Source organism: Sinocyclocheilus anshuiensis, unplaced genomic scaffold, assembly GCF_001515605.1.
Source record: "Sinocyclocheilus anshuiensis isolate Anshui unplaced genomic scaffold, SAMN03320099.WGS_v1.1 scaffold393, whole genome shotgun sequence".
Lineage (NCBI taxonomy): Eukaryota > Metazoa > Chordata > Actinopteri > Cypriniformes > Cyprinidae > Sinocyclocheilus > Sinocyclocheilus anshuiensis.
In genome coordinates, this window is record NW_015536501.1 from 807,799 (window position 1) to 822,908 (window position 15,110).

Genomic DNA, 15,110 nt, shown 5'->3' on the forward strand with positions numbered 1-15,110 from the left:
AAATGTCATCAGTTTTCGTCGACTAAAACTAGACTAAAATGTCATCAGTTTTCGTCGACTAAAACTAGACGAAAATAGTCATGGATAATTCTGACTAAAATAAGACTAAAATGCTCAGACTTATAGTTGACTAAAACTTGACTAGACTAAAAAGAGTATGAACGTGACTAAAACTAATAAAAACTAAAATGACAGCTTCACACAAAGACTAGACTAAAACTAAAATTAAAACAGGCCGCCAAAAACAACACTAATGCAGAGTTCAGTTTCAACCCTGCTCCAAAAAACCTGTTTGCAATTATCAAAAGTTCCTGAAGATATTAATTAACTGGTTTATGTGTATTTGATTAGGATTGTAACTAAACCTCACAGTAAGGTAGATCTCTGGTAACAAGACTGGGGTGTAGAGTACATAAAGGCTACACCATCAGGAGAAGCACTGAAACAAAGCTGTTTCCACCATTAATCAATTTAGGCGGTAAGTAAGTGTGTGATTGTACCAGGTAATCTGTTGATTAGCCAGCTGAGCTGCTTCTTAGAGATGTTGGTCCAACTCAGGTCCAGGGAGACCGGCTGTCTGCGGATAATGCCGCTCAGCATGAGTGGAGTGATTGACTTGCACCGGTTCAGATCGATCGTGGTCCACAGTCTTTTATCACAACACCTAAGAACAGAGGACAGAAGACTTAACTTTGCTGTGCATCTTACGAAGTTGAGTTTGGCACTTGCTTGGAATATACCTAACATGGAGGACCCAACCCTTAAGGATCTAAGCTACTTAAAGTCACAATTGAAAGTGAAAAGGATCACTTCATTCCATTGACTCAAATACAATCCAGTGTTTTCATTGGTCAGGACAAGGGTTAAAGATGTGGTTAAGTCTGAGAGCAAGGTAGAAAACCAATGAAAGCACCAATGGAGGAAAAGGATGCTCATGTAGTACTGCGGGAAGAGCTAGACCTCTAAACATCTGCTGCAGTATAAAGTAAATTCTCTAGTGCAAATGCAGCATAAAAGCACAACATATTATGATGCTTTCTTTCCTAATTTCTGGAAGACGTACCATCTGTTCCAGGTCTTGCAGACCCGCATGCAGACACAGAGGTCTTGGTGTGTGAGGTGGCTGAACACTGCCATCCACACCTCTCTCTGCATGACGTGATTCTTCCCATCATCTAGGGGCAGGCCATCCGGAGGGGGGCTGATCGGAGGGGGGCGAATAACGTGACGCTCCATCTGAACACATTTCGGTGGAGAGCGGCAAGGTGTTGGCCGAATGACAGGGGTAGGTGTAGTCCTGATCCAGTTAACCGGGACCTGCTCTCGCAAGGATCCGTTTAGTTCCCGCTTAGGTCCCAGCCAGTCTCTCAGATGACTGCTGCCATTTCTCAGTGGTTTTCTGACTTCTCCATCACTATCTGGTTCTGTCTTCACCGTCCTGCCATTTTGATGAGCCAGACAATCCTCTGTCTTCTGGATCTCCTGATTAAGTTGTTTGCTTAGTTCTTTGCTCAGTTCTTTGTTGGGTAGACGAGGTTTGCGTTTGGTTTTTCGCTGGCTCCTCAACTGTGTATCAACACCCAAGTCGCTGCTGGGCCCTGCCTGGTTAAAACCGCCCTGTGATTGGTCGCCTTCCCATACAGTGGAGGTCTTGTGCACAAGCTTCCCATTCTCCTCTCGGCTACTCTTCTCCTTCATTGTCTCCTCTTCTTCTTCCTCCTCTTCATCATCTCCATCCTCTTCTTCTGAGGGCACAAAACTGAAATCTCTCCTCTCCAATTCCTGTCTGTTATCCTCATAATCCTCTCTTTCTGTCTTTATCTGTCCCAGGACATTAGAGGTTGAGAGATCTTCAGGCTTTGAGCGCTTCTTCTGTGGATTTAAAAGAGGGTCAAAATACATGCTTTGCAAAAATATTATTTCATCTCTTATTTGCTTTTACTTATTCATTGTCTTGCTACCTTTTCCTTGACATTGGAATCTGAGTCTGAGTCCTTTTCAAAGAGTTTTCTCTTCTTGCGGAGTGGGTTGTCCTCCAATTTGGGAGAACGTTTCTTAAAGGCGTCTTCTGACTTGCAGGTAGGGTTGTCCTCTCGTTCTGTCTTCTTCTTCATGACAGGTGAAACAGTTGAGGTGTAGGACTCTGTAGACATGTTCGATTCCGGCTCTTCCTTTATATCCCGGTTCATTCGCTGGTCTTTGAGCAGAGAGCCAGGGAGATTAGAGGCGTACTTAAACCCTGGGCCTCTTTTTTGCTTTGTGACCAAAAGGTGGGAAAGAATACAAGACAAGTTTATATCCATTACGTTGTATCATTACCATTTTCATTATTTTTAAGTATGTTGTTAGGTAGGACAGTGATGCTTACTTTCCCTGTCTTTCCAGCATGATTGCATTTTGGACACTCCCAGCAATTTGGCAACTCGTCATTTACAACACTGCCAGAATCCTTCTCCTGAACAACAGAACAGAATAAGTTTCTACTCAAAAGAGCAATAGACAGACAACATTGTATGCATCATGGCTCAGATATCACAATTTCCAATTGTTTGGTGGCCTGATTAGGAAAACAACCTTCAAGCATCCTGGATGGATGATCTCGTTGCAGATAGAGCACTCCATAAGCATCATGTTGAACTTGTCCTCCTCATTCTCTACTGTGTCTTCTTTCCCAGCCTCTCCGCACACCAGACACACAGCAGTGTGAGGTAGAACAGGCTGCAAAACACAAAAAGAGCGGCTATTAGTTCCTCCAGATGTGCCATTCAGCAGATCAAGGGTCAAATTTGATAATGAGTACCCAGACTGACCGCTATGCACTGTCTCATGATACAGGACTGCTTCATGCGGCCTGGTCCACCAAACTTCTTCATGTCTTTGCAGAAGTGGCACTCGCCACACTCTTTGCGCATACATGCCTCGCACTTCCTGCAGCGTGTCCGTCTGCGCCGGGCACTAGATGAACCGCGACTGGACGAGAGCTTCACTCCTCCTGCTGTTGAGCCTGGAGCAGCCGATGGAGACGAGCCCATCTTTGTTTTTGGCCGATTAAGCGGCCGTGGCTGAAACATATAAAACCACAGAATTATTTATACAAGAGCCAAAGGAAAATGAGAAGCAAGATTAAGCTTTTCTCAACCCGTTTTACATGTAGCATACTGAACATGTTTGGAAACCAGGACATGATGAACATGATCTGTTTATGAGCTGCTTGCTGACTTTAACAGTAACGAAATGCAATGCCACATAGTCAAGGGAATGCAAACATAATGAACACAAGCCTATCAACTTTCAGACCCCACACTCTGAGAGTGAGTTCATATGGTTCAGATTTAGTTGTATGTGCAGTTATTCAAATTGTTTATATGCCCACGAGGCACTTTAAAGAAAAAAATTGGAGAACAGAACATGAGAATGCATTTTTACTACTCCGTGAATACCGATAAAATCTACCCACAATGTCAGTCAAGTAAAGTTGGAGGACATTCCCTGTTGTTATTAACTTTGAGTCAATTAAAGAACAATAAGTCAGGATACAGCTACAGGAGCATGCATTAAACCAGCCAACGAATATTATTCCTAACAACATTTATTGATAAATGTAAACTGCATTTCCGTAGAAACACAAATATTCCACCACTGATTTAGCTGTTATGCAACAGAGGGGAAAACAGCAGCAGTAGCAGGAACGTCAGAATGAATGCATGTTTGTATTTGCCATTTGATCTCCTTAATGTGAAGCACTTTCCATTATTGATTCTGTTTCCTTTTTGATAGAGCTTTTATTCGTCTTTTATGTTATTCTTGGCCATTAGGCCAAAATGGCAACAGTGCATTCAGACTATAAATCACAAATAAGCTTAATACATACACACTTATAAACTCTCAAGCAAGTCAAAGGGAATTATTCTTCAAAGAGCTATATTCCACATCCCATGGGTTGCCATATCCCCATTACATCAAGCGGAAGTCATGCCTGTCCCAGAGTTTCCTACGGCACCATGGGACCATGGGATGATTGATGAGAATGAATCTGTCCTCCACCCTCTTTATGAACCTTCGTAATGGAGAGGAAAACATGAACAATCGCATTAGCCAGAGGGGGAAAGTGCAACCCGACCTCCTCAATAGGTACATTTCTTTTAAACAGCCTAAGTGGATTTCTCTGCCCATAAGAGCTGAGATTAGCTCTTCAATCAGAGTCAAAAGTCCTGTTTTCACAGAGCTTTGAATTTGATGCTTGTAGAATTTATTTTTGTTTTCCTACATGGACGAAATGAAAGAAAAAGCAACAACAACATACTGTTGAGTTCTTGAAGTTGTCTACAAATATCAGAAAGCAGAAACTGCTGTTTCACAACATCTCAGATGTGATGAGTTATGAAACCGAGTTGAGGAAAACAGAACCACAAATTCAAGCACGTGGTCTGCAGAGCCGGGGGAGAGGGAGACTGCCAGTGGGAAAAACATTCCAGACCAAATCTAATATCTCTTGTTAATGTGTTGGATGTCGTGAGTTTGTGATTGTAAGAGCTGCTTTCACCCAGATTAAAGACAGGATTAAAGACAATCATTTGACAGCACTAGTTATATGTAGGCACACTGACCACTAGGCTATCGGCGCCAACTCTGTTATTAGTTTTTCTTCATTTTGGTTCTATTGGATGTTGGCTAAAATAAATGCTAATTTAATTTAGTTTTATTTTATTTTTTGGTGACACTCAGGGCCGGATTGACCTCTTTTCGTGACATAGGCAAAGCAAATTTTCGGGAACCCCTTCCCTATTAATATAATAGGCCTAATTACTACCCAAGCAAACAAAAATATTTCTTAATCAGTGGAAACCGGTACAGTGTTTTCTATCGCAATAAGCGCTTGCGTTCAGTCAATAAAAATCGAATTTAGTTCTTAATTTGTTTGAGAACTGAGAAAGACCATTCCATTAATAGGCGCGGCGACGTGGCCACATAACCACTTCGGGAGTGCATTATTTCTCTAATAATTTTAACGGCCTGGAGTCACAATCACACAACAATTGTTCAAATGATTTGTTCCAAGACATTTGACATGTTTCTGTTCTGAAATCTCGTGTGTGTTGAACTAGCTAATTTTTTACACACCTCATCCCAAACCTTCCGTTGCAAATTCCAAAATGTCATTTTAGTAACAGAGGCTTGAGCCATTGATATGCAGGCTAACGCAGTTATTAATGCAGTCTAACGCAGTTATTAGAGAGAGAGAGCGAAAGAAAGAGAGGGAGAGAGAGATTAAGCGCGTGTGAATACTTGCGTCTGTGCGTCTCTCAGCAGTATTCAGCAGCAGCGTCTACTAATAGCGAATCTTTAAGTTGAACTGCTTCAAGAACCTCGCTACTGAGAAATGCGAAACTATTTTATAGATAAATTCACGGGGTAGCCACAGCTCTGACATCAAGTTTCTGTCCGCGTCTCCGCGTGTGTGCGCGCGAGTGCATGTCTGTGCTGTATGTGCGTCTGTGAGAGAGAACGGGAGAAAGAAAGCGTGATTTCTGTACATAAAAAAGGTTGAAGACATGGAAATAGTTTGTCATTTTTACCCTATTGTTTGTTATATTTATTTGCTCATGTCTTTTGGGGTTTTTGGTTCTTTTACTGTTGTAGATATCCCATCGTATTACAAAAATATTATATATCTCTTAATTGTGTTTGGGCCCCCCCCTGTACGAGCAAGCATAGGCACGTGCCTAGAATGCCTATGCGTAAATACGGCCCTGGTGACACCGACAACAAAAATAAAAACAATCACTAACTCCTTGTGGGGTTGGTGTATTAATGTGTCATCATTATATTCATAGTTTTATTCTCACTTCAATGGACATTTTGTCATTTTTATATCAATCAAAATGTTCTGAATACATACAAATGTTCAGAGCAGATTTTAGAAGCCAAACAGAGGAGACTTGTCAAGTCTCACATGACTGATTTCATTGTTAAAATATAATCTTAAAGTAAGACAATGTTTCACTTCTCATTGTGAAACCACTGAAATAAGAAGAACCTTGCAAGCCAACCATCATTATAGCATCTGAGTGTGTGCACATGCTATGACAGATTAATAGCGTAAACAGATTTGCTTGACATCGTTAGAGCAGCTTGCTGTCAAGGCCAGAAATTAAAGACTGCATTCATATAAAAACCGCTGCAGAGATGGAGGATCTCTAAAACAGGATTATTGTAGATATTAAGGGCAGACATGGATTTTGATGCTTGCCGTCTGTTATAGGCGTGTGTGTGCAGAAAAAAACACATATTCATGGTAACCATACACAAACAAGCTGACTCAAGCACTTAGTTTGTGATACCATCATTAAACCAGATGTAATTGTCCAACTTGTTAAGAAATATAGTCAAATTAAAAATAATAATTAAAATGATTCTCCAAAACAACAGCAAAATTCACAAATCACACCCAGCTGCAGGGACAATGGCAAATTTAATTGGTAGGGTGTGAAGATACACTTGATATTTAACACTAAACTCACAAAACTGGATGAGGCAGATATCAGCAAAATAAAGCCTTTTCACCGGGGCGAAGAATATCACAATACAAAAACAAAAACTAATGCAAATGTTGCAGGACCAGCAACAATGACCAAAAAAACTGGAGATTAACTGATAAAACAAAAAACTAGCTTGATCCCTACTGTGCCCCTGAGAAAGTCACTTAAGTTAGTAAATGATGTGTTTTAAGGTAAAAGTGTCTAAATAGTGGTTTACTGCTATTTCCGTGGCTGATATTATACCAATACTGATAAGCAATAAACACTTATTTTATACACAATTCTCTAATAATTCACTAATAGCCTTTCAAAGATGACCAGTGTAGAGGTCAGCCCTCAAATAGCATCCAAGACCAGATGTGTTGATGCAAGATCCGATTTCCTGAAAATGACATCTGATCCAGGATCAGTATAAACCTACATTTTCATAACTACAGGTCCAGGACTAAATATGTTCACAACAGGAACATGTCTGAACTGTTTTTACTCACGTTGGTTCTTTGTCCCACCCCTCCCCCATGCGCTCATCTTGTAGGACCGGCTCAAAGAGGCCCTTGTTGGGCTGTGGCCAAAACAGTTAAAAATATCCTGGAAACTGAGGAAGTTGAAGAACACAATGATCTATACAAATATCTGAAACGAGTGGCGAGAGTAAAAATATACGCAATCTTTTTACAAAAGCCACAGAGATGTATTTCATCCTAATGATGGATGATAAAATGATAATAATCTAGCAGCTGCATCCTTTCCTCAGTGGCGACAGCATTTGGGGTGAAATGCATTTGTATGTTTTCAATAGAAGAGGAATACAAAAGGATTCACTGGAAGAGAATCAAAGATTCGCCCAACCACAAACATAAAACAAGCGATGGGAGAGTCTCACGTGGACAGTCACACAAACAAACATATGCAAAGTATTCAAAGAACCCACACGCCTTCGAAACCCTGCAGTGTGCATTACAACATCAACTGGGACTGTTAGAAAGCATTTGTAGCTGCTAACATAGCATGACGGTAATATCGCAGCTTCCACATGAAGTGTCACTGATTTCACTTTCATCTGCAACTCCTAAAAGTATCAAGAAATGCTAGTTTAGGTTCATGTTTCAACAACCTGCTGCGATATTCATTCAAGTTCAATAAATAAAATGAAAAAATTGTGACATCAAAGTGGATCAAAATGAGCACCAGGCTCAAAACTGAAATTGTGCTAGTCATAATGTGTTATCAGCGGTCACCATAAACATTTCTGACAGCTCTGACAGTTCCCTCATCACGTGTACTTCAGTTACACATGCAAATACACACAAATAACAGCTGCATGCAACCTTTCGCATCTCCTTTTCTTAAGTCTAATGACCTGTAGGTCCAGCTCAATGTTACTACCTGCTCAGCATCCGAGTTCTCATAATCCTCCTCGTCAGTGATCAGCGACATGGCCATGGCTCTTAGAGTCCTCTCAGCGGTTTGCTAACTGACATGGCTGCAGCTCCGGCTTGCTACTGGCTGCGAGACGGCACAGCCCTCCCTTCTGTTCCTTAGCCATCAGAGCACACAGGCTAGAGCAAGACATGCTCATCAATATGCAGCAGGGGGAGTTCCAAGAAGTGGGAGGGGAGAGCAGCAGAGCCAATGGGTGTGCAGTATGCAAAACAGGCTCTTTAATATGAACTAATACAGCTTGGACACATCCAATAGGAAGAGGGCATGCAGAACAGGGTCATGTGGTAAAGAAGAGGGCCAGTTGGGGCAGTATAAGGACAGATGGTCTTTAATCACAAAAGACAGACACAATGGAGGCGAAAATTCAGCAGCTGGGCTTTTAGTCGTCGAGACAGTTTTAGTGTTGTGAAATGGGGGGAGCACAAAAGCCAACATCCAATCGCGTGTGTCACTTTCAATAGGGAAATAAACAAACAAGTCTATAAGTGCAGGTTTGCGTGTGATTGGTCAGGTCTAATTTTGGGGGACTGGCAACACTTCCCTTGTGTCTGATGCCGATTTATCGTTCCAGTGAAATACTAATGCAAAGTTCCGCTTTGCCTTTTTTAAATGCAGACATTGCATCATATTTCCACAGAATCTGCTTCACAACTACTTCAGTAGTGCAACAACAACAAAAAAGGCATTTTAAACAAAAATCTTCTAAACATTCTTAATTTCAACGTCAACCATAAATCTGAAGGGGGAAATTAGGAAGGAATGGAGACAGCAAAACCTTCAAAACACATTTTGCTCCATATCTGTCTTACTGTTAAGTAGGGCTGGGTATCGATTCAGATATCCCGATTCGATTCGATTTCGATTCGCAAGCTCTCGATTCGATTCGATTCTCGATGATTGTTTTTTTTTTTTTACATTCAGTGAATATAGTTTTAATACAAATGCTATTGATATTTCAAAAAAATTTACAGTAAACATCAGTTTACAAATAGTGAATTAATAAAAAGAAATTAAGAACCACATACCTGTATTTTAAACCTATTCTTTTTTTTTTTATAGGGTCCTTTTTAAACAATAGTAGGGCCCTATAAAATGTTCTTAATTTTTTTGGTAATCAGATGAAGGCATAAAACATTAATTTAATTTATAATGAAAATTAAACCCTTTCATTTTTTGGGCAAACAAAGTGCTGCACAACAGAGGTTTACTGTTAAAATTAAAAATAAAACAGATGTGATTATTCCTTTAAAAATAAAGATTTATTAATATTTATTAGCAGTAGTAGCATTGAGTCTTCAGACTGCTAAATAGTAATATATTCTGACAGTAGAACGTTAAACTAAACTTTTATTTTGACGGGTTGCCGTGAAGAACTTGCAGCTGCTGTGCATGTGATATGACGGTAGTTTTCTCAAATGAAACGGTAAAATGCTAATGAAGTGACTCTCAGAGCAGCTGTATGCTGTAGCGCTTTAGTATGTGTGTAGTAAACAAAGTGCACCGCGCCATCCGCCATTCATTCATTGCGGAAATCATGGTGCCTTATGCGTGATATCAAATGCTTCCGCAGATCGATTAATCGAAAAATCCAGCCCTACTGTTAAGTATAATTAACTGATGACATTGCAGTATGTAAGTCAAATTAATGACCTTAAAAATAGGTTAAAGAATCTTGCTCGGCCACATCCTAATGTTTCTAATCGCTCTGCATATCCATTCATACCTTGCCTATCTTCTTTGGCCAGCATACAATAGGAGAACCAGTGATGGCCAACTTTGGATTGTCATCTGCATGTTCCTTTAACACAACCTGTTTAAGAAGCAGACAAAAAACAAAACTTAAAATTACATTTTTTTTTTTTAAAAAGACACGATTTTTATTGTATTTTATTTAGTTTATTTATTTATTCCTTTTTTTTTTCTTTTTTTTTTGACAATAATGAAAACCAGAAACATTGCAAATAGTTTTGGTGTGAAAATATAAATGCAAATACTTTGTGTTTTAATATATAATAAATATTACTTGATTATTTATAATATAATAAAAAAATATTTTATATTTTAGAACATATTTTAAATATTTAAATAAAATAAACAGATAACAGTATATTTCAGATTTGGCATAAAGGAGTTAAAAGAGATGCATTGTTTTGTTTTAAAATCTTGTGCATGTTTTTAATGCCATGCACAATGTCACAGTAAGTTACAGCAACCAACTTACTTTAAAGGGATAGTTCACCCAAAAATGTAAAATCTGTCATTAATTACTCACCTCATGTCGTTCCAAACCTGTTAGACCTTCGTTCATCTTCGGAACACAAATTAAGATATTTTTGATGAAATCCGAGAGCTTTCTGACCCTGCATACAAAGCAATGCAACTACTGCCATGTTCAGGCCCAGCAAGATAGTAAGGACATCAATAAAATAATCCATGTGGCATCAGTGGTTCAACCTTAATTTTGTGAAGCTGCGCGAATACTTTTTGTGCACATAGAAAACAAAAATAACAACTTTATTCAACAATTTCTTCTCTTCCTTGTCAGTCTTCGCCAACGTTCACAAGAGTACCATGACGCATGTGTGTGGTGCTGCTGACGCAGGAGCCGGCGTTCTGGCACAGAACACAGATGCACTGCGCCTTGTTTACAAGCAGAAGACACACGCTGTACTTAAAACTGTCTTCATAAACATGTCTGAAGATTTCGACAGAGAGAATGACTTGCAATTTTTTGCCCAGCCTTAATTGAACCAGAATATACAGATGATGAACTAAGAGAGATGGACGTTCTATGTCAGAACGCTAGCTCCTGCGTCAGCAGCACCACACACGTCTGGAACCCTCGTGAATGCATGTCAAAGACTGACACAGAAGAGCAGAATTGTTGAATAAAGTCGTTATTTTTGTTTTCTTTGCACACAGAAATTAAGGTTGAACCACTGATGTCACATGGACTATTTTAATGATGTCCTTACTGCGTTTCTGTGCCTTGAAGGTGTCAGTTTTATTGCTGTCTATGCAGGGTCTGAGATAGGGCTGCACGATTAATCAAATGTGATTGTCATGCGTATCTTGTCAGTACAGCCGGTTCTGTAATCAGTAGTAAATCTGTGTAATAAAAGCTGTTTGCGTAGCTTCTCAGTGAACTACAACTCTTGTGTAGTAAATGCTGCTACATCTGATAGCACGTGAAAATACCACATTTAATAATATTTTTTTACTTCAAACTCGCTTTATAACGTCAGTCGAGTGTTTGAAATAAATCCTTCTGTGAGATGATGTGGCTTCTTACACAGAATAAGGCACGCAACATATTTCATAATATTCTAAGCAGTGATAAAGGCTATGTCAATTAGCATTACAATGTTATATACTTTATTATAATGAAAATTATAATAATAAATATAATAAGAACTCAGATAAATCATATGTTGTCGTAGTCCTGTGTTTATTAGTCATGTTGAATCAATGAAAGCAGTTAAATCTTCTGTTTATTCAGATACCACTATAAGGATTTTCTGGATTTCTTCTGCGGGGCGTATTTGGAGTTTCCACACGAGAGCGCTCTCTGGCCTTTGGATGGAAATTTACTACTGATCACAGAACCGTGCTTCACTGACAAGATGCGTATGACAATCGCAGCTTTTGCCTAATCGCGATTGCGATTTCATTTCGATTTATCGTGCAGCCCTAGTCTGAGCGCTCTCAGATTAATGACAGAATTTTCATTTTTGAGTTAACTATCCCTTTACCTCAGTGACACAAAATGTTGATAGATCATACATTGTTCCTTGTTGGGTCTGAGCCTACTATCTGAACCTACAAGTTTAGGTCTACAACTAGACTGCTCCACCCAACAGGTGATTACTTCAATTTATTATTCCTTGAGAAAGGAAAAATGGAGTCAGGAGGAAGCTATAATGATGTCAATTCAAGACACGAGAGACAGACAAGACAAATGACAAGTGGAAAATGTATACAGACCTTCACGTCATCTAGCAGTGCTTGTGGATCCTCGATGCCCTCTGGAACGCATTTCTTTGTCTCCGGAAGGGATTCCAACTTCTCCACCAAGGCCTTGAGTCCATTTAGCTCAAACTCTGTCAAGTGGGTCCATCTGCCGGAATGTTCCGTTCCAGGTGAGCCAGACGGAGTCTTGGGACACTCTGAAGGCAGGGACTTGAAGCTGTCTTCAGAATCATTGGCCGGGGATTTGAAGGTCTGATAGGGAGGGACAGTGGAGGACGGCTGGGTCGTCCCCTCTGTCCTCTCTAACCGCGTCTCACACGAGTCCTCCTCCATGGCCAGCCGAGGAGCAGAGACGAGACTCTCAGTTACAAGCTTGGGTTCAGCTAAATAAAATCAGAAGCGAAAACAAGCTACTCCCCAAATCCATAATCACCAAAATCACGAAGACCAGAAGACACAGACAGAACAAGTCTAGGAATCATCTTGATAAATGTTGGTATGGTGAAATAAGGAAACATGGAAACTAGTATGTACTTTCTAATGGTGTGTTCACACCAGACGCGAAGCGAATATGCGCATCGCGTCACTCGCTCTAGATTACTCGCGGGATGTTTTTCGTGTCACTCGCGCGAATAAAAACAGCGCGATCAACCATGGTGGAGATAACTACAATCGCTGTTTTGTACCTGTTGTCAAAAAGTCCCAAATACAATGGAAAGCCAAACGCCGACGTGTCTGGGTTCACAGCACCATCCAGAGGAGGATGAATAACGTTAGGATCCTGTATTAATGTGTGTGTTACATTTTACTACTGTATATATACACTGATATTACTATTATTTTTATTATTGATAGCAGCATCTCTGTAGCCATGCTAATAAAATACAACTACCACTACAACTGATTTTAATAGTTTTCTATGCTCCAGACCTATATAATAACAGACGGTTGCAATAATGCTCTCTTCTATTGTCTGATTCAACTGGACGTGTCAATAAGCTCTTCGCTGATTGGCTTGCGCGAGAACGCGTCAGGCGAATTTTCCGCTCAAGTTGAAATTTTTGCGAAAATCGTGAGTTTGCGATAAACGTGTCGCGCATTTCGCATCATTCGCGTCACCCGGCACGATTTCGCCTCTATTCGTGTCTTTGCATTGACTTTGTATGTAATCTACTCGCGCGAATAATTACATTCGCGTCTGGTGTGAACACACTGTAAGACTGGAAATGCAAAGAAGGGCTCACGTAGTAGATTGGCTCACTACTTAAGGAGTTCAGTAAGAGTGATTAAAATGGATATTCATAAACCCTCTCCAATACAAATTTATGGATCGTTTCTGCAGCTTACAGGCCCGTTCACACCAAGGACGATAACTATAAAGATATAGTTCTAAAAATCTTTCTCAATATTAAGGAATAGCAGAGTCCACACCACAACTATAACAATAAAGGCACAGAGAAACGATATCATTGGAATCACTTTCAGAATGATTTTTTTTCCAGCTGATGAATGATAAAAAAATTGACAGCCAATCAGAATCCATCCTGCTGTAACGAGCTCGAGAATTTAAAGCGGCAGACGCCCGTGCGCTTAGAATAAACAGACGATATCGTTCACTGGTGTGGACGCTAATATCGTTATCTTTATAATTATCATTATTGGTGTGAACGGGCCTTAAATCTAAGCAAGTCCACACTCAAAATTAAAAGTCAATCTGTGCAGATTGATTTTTCAGTCCTGTTCTTGCTAAAATTAAGTTATATTTCTTCCCACTCCCACCCTCAACTTTTAAGTTTTTTCCCACTCCCATGCACAAAATCCCACAGGTAGACTGCCGTGCAAAGGCTTCAATTTTGGTCGAAAATGAGTTAATTATATTTTTGGGACATTCAAGACATCCTTTATCATGTGCATAACTATCTCGAGTCAATTTCGTTGTTTTTCAGAGAAAATAACAGGTTTTCTTAACCATAACTTTGAAAAGCACCGCAGAAACCAAGGCAGAACACCGTATAACACCAGTTACGACTCTTTCACTTTGTTTGGAACGCTCAAATTGAGTTACGGCGTTCTGCCTTTGTTTACCCGTGCGTCAATATGAAGTTACGGTGCCGGCTAGGAGTTATACGGTGTTCTGCCTTTGTTTTTACTGTCCATTAAAGTCTGTCGCATTTTAATTACGGTGTAACTTGTATACTTTTATACATCTGATCTCTCACTGAAGCACTTTATTAGACAAACAAATTAGATATATCGCGATCTACCAAACAGCTCCATATAACAAAGCACTGTGAAAACTAGATACCTTGACAGCGATAAGTAATCGTGAATAATCTTTAAAGGGGTCATATGATGCGATTTCAATTTTTCCTTTCTCTTTGGAGTGTTACAAGCTCTTGGTGCATAAAGAAGATCTGTAAAGTTGCAAAGACTAAAGTTTCAAATCCAAAGAGATATTCTTTATAAAAGTTAAGAGTCAGCCACACCTACCTAAAATGGCTCGTTCTAACAAGCCCCCACATATCTACCTCACTATGTGGGAAGATTTGCATAACGCCGCCCAAATGTTCATGCAAAGAAAGAAGGCGTAACTTTTATTCTCACTGTAGTATTGTTGACGCTGCAGCCATGTTGTGGAGACGCTGTGTGTTTCGTTGTGAAAGCGAAACTACTTTGTTTGGTCTTCCAAAAGAGGATGATATCCGCTTCGTCATGCCTAGAGCTGATCTGTGCTGGTCGCTGAGGGAAGATTTTTTTTCCTTTTTATAATGCAGATTATTCACCAGGCTGTCACTTAGTTGAACGCATGTGGCATGGTCAAACATAAAATCAGTACTAACTAAAATCTACTAAATCAGTTTGCAATTAAATCCATATCCTACCTTTTCTTGTAACCCGATAAAATCATTCCATGGCGATGAACGTCATCGGAGATGTTTAATCCACAAGAATTCTGAGCATTATTCCTGCTTGCTGGCATTCACATCAATCAACAATTCGTTCTTTTAGGTTAGGCTATTTTCATTCAAGTCAATAAAAAAAAAATGCAATTACGCTATGTCTAGCATTCTTTTACGTTACTGAGCATTGGAAATAAATTGCTTGCAAAACGGTATCCACTCACATTTAACTGATTACTAAAACATCTAATTGCCAAAT

General features: G+C 39.8%; 1 protein-coding gene across 1 annotated transcript in view; it reads right to left on the reverse strand.

Moving 5' to 3' along the window:
* kdm2bb (lysine (K)-specific demethylase 2Bb) overlaps positions 1-15,110 on the reverse strand; it is a 36,043-nt gene that overhangs the window by 3,450 nt on the left and 17,483 nt on the right. Inside the window, exons 11-18 of the mRNA XM_016487020.1 lie at positions 11,967-12,334; positions 9,706-9,792; positions 2,811-3,062; positions 2,575-2,718; positions 2,369-2,455; positions 1,962-2,255; positions 1,064-1,872; positions 501-664 (exon numbers count right to left, since the gene is read on the reverse strand). Of these exons, the coding sequence (XP_016342506.1) occupies positions 501-664; positions 1,064-1,872; positions 1,962-2,255; positions 2,369-2,455; positions 2,575-2,718; positions 2,811-3,062; positions 9,706-9,792; positions 11,967-12,334 (2,205 nt within the window). The remainder of the gene's footprint in view (positions 1-500; positions 665-1,063; positions 1,873-1,961; positions 2,256-2,368; positions 2,456-2,574; positions 2,719-2,810; positions 3,063-9,705; positions 9,793-11,966; positions 12,335-15,110) is intronic.